General features: G+C 39.5%; 1 protein-coding gene across 1 annotated transcript in view; it reads left to right on the forward strand.

Annotated features, from left to right (window-relative positions):
- The window catches only part of SLC38A1 (solute carrier family 38, member 1), a gene marked incomplete at its 5' end in the record, with an annotated part of 19850 nt that overhangs the window by 5076 nt on the left and 13392 nt on the right, over positions 1-1382 (forward strand). Inside the window, one exon of the mRNA XM_009870742.1 lies at positions 515-588. Coding sequence (XP_009869044.1) covers positions 515-588 — 74 coding nt within the window. The remainder of the gene's footprint in view (positions 1-514; positions 589-1382) is intronic.

Consider the following 1382-nt stretch of genomic DNA (forward strand, 5'->3'; position numbering starts at 1 on the left):
GGCACTGGGGGACACACACCAAAAAAGAGGAACACCCCTTTTCTAGCATATGAAACATGTCCTGTGAGAAGATGCTTGGTATTGAAGTCCTTTAATAGAGGACTTGCCTTCAAAATTTTTACTCTGCTTCCAGAAAAAAAGCTTTATTAGAGCAGATGAGGAGGGGCATACCTGGCTCCTCCCTGCTCTGATTAAATCCTAATTCCTGCTTTGTAAGCCATCTTTATTCTTGCTTCTTTAAATATTGGGAGGTGTAACTCACTAACAGGCAGTGCTCGGTTTTACTTCACAAAGTTTTACTTCGTTGAATCCCTCTGCATGCGGGGCTTTCTACCTCCACAGTGGTGCAATGGAGATGAAAACAGCATGTGAATCACAGGTATTTTTAAGGATTTTTGCATTGTCAGAAGAGTCTAAAAATTATTTCAGAGTCAACGAGAATAAGACTTGACGTGAAATATCACAATGTTAGAGCTCAGTTCTTACAGTAAGCTTTATTTTCCATTCTTTGTAGGCTGCTTTTGGTTTCAGTGACGCTGCTGTCTATTTATTCAATATATCTGTTGTTGGTGTGTTCAAAGGAAACAGGTATGTTAATATCATAGAATGATATTACAGGTATGTTAATATCAATAGAACCATAGAATGGTTTGGGGTGGAAGGGTCCTTAAAGATCATCTAGTTCCAACTCCCCTGCCATGGGCAAGGACACCTCCCACTAGAGCAGGTTGCTCAAAGCCCCATCCAGCCTGACCTTGATCACTGCCAGGGGTGAGGCATCTACAGCCTCTCTGGGCAACTGTTCCAGTCTCTCACCAGCCTCACTGAATGCTTTTTAAACAGTTTCAGCAGAATTGTAAAGAATAGGAGGTGTAAAGTGCCCAAATAAGGCCAGAAGCTTTGTATAAAGTGGAGTTTCTATCACTTTGTTGACACAATAGAAAGGCCTTTGGGTTAAAAGGTGAGAATTAACAAGAATTTATGATATGGTAATGGAGAACAGCATCTGACCATCACTATAAAGAGAAAAACTTAGGACAAAGAGTGAATTCTGCTACCGTGAAGTGTCCTCTTCAGTGAGCTAGAGGGAACAGCTCATAGAGTTTCTTTGCATTGAGGGTAAACCCAATTGCAAATGAAATATCACGAATCTGTGCCTATGATGAAGCTTATCTGAAAATACAGTTTCTCCTTAATGATTGATGTGAAATTTCGGATATCCTTTGTGGTGTAGTTGGAAGCTTCCTATAATAAAATAAAAAGGAACAGTTCTTGAACAGAGAGAAGTGTATCTGAAAACGAAACTTAATCTAAAAACAGAAATTAGAAGTAAACTATAGTGTTAAATGTCTCTATGCTCTGAAGTTCAAGAGTCTCTTTCC

This window comes from Apaloderma vittatum, unplaced genomic scaffold (assembly GCF_000703405.1).
Source record: "Apaloderma vittatum isolate BGI_N311 unplaced genomic scaffold, ASM70340v1 scaffold19070, whole genome shotgun sequence".
NCBI classification, from domain to species: Eukaryota; Metazoa; Chordata; class Aves; order Trogoniformes; family Trogonidae; genus Apaloderma; species Apaloderma vittatum.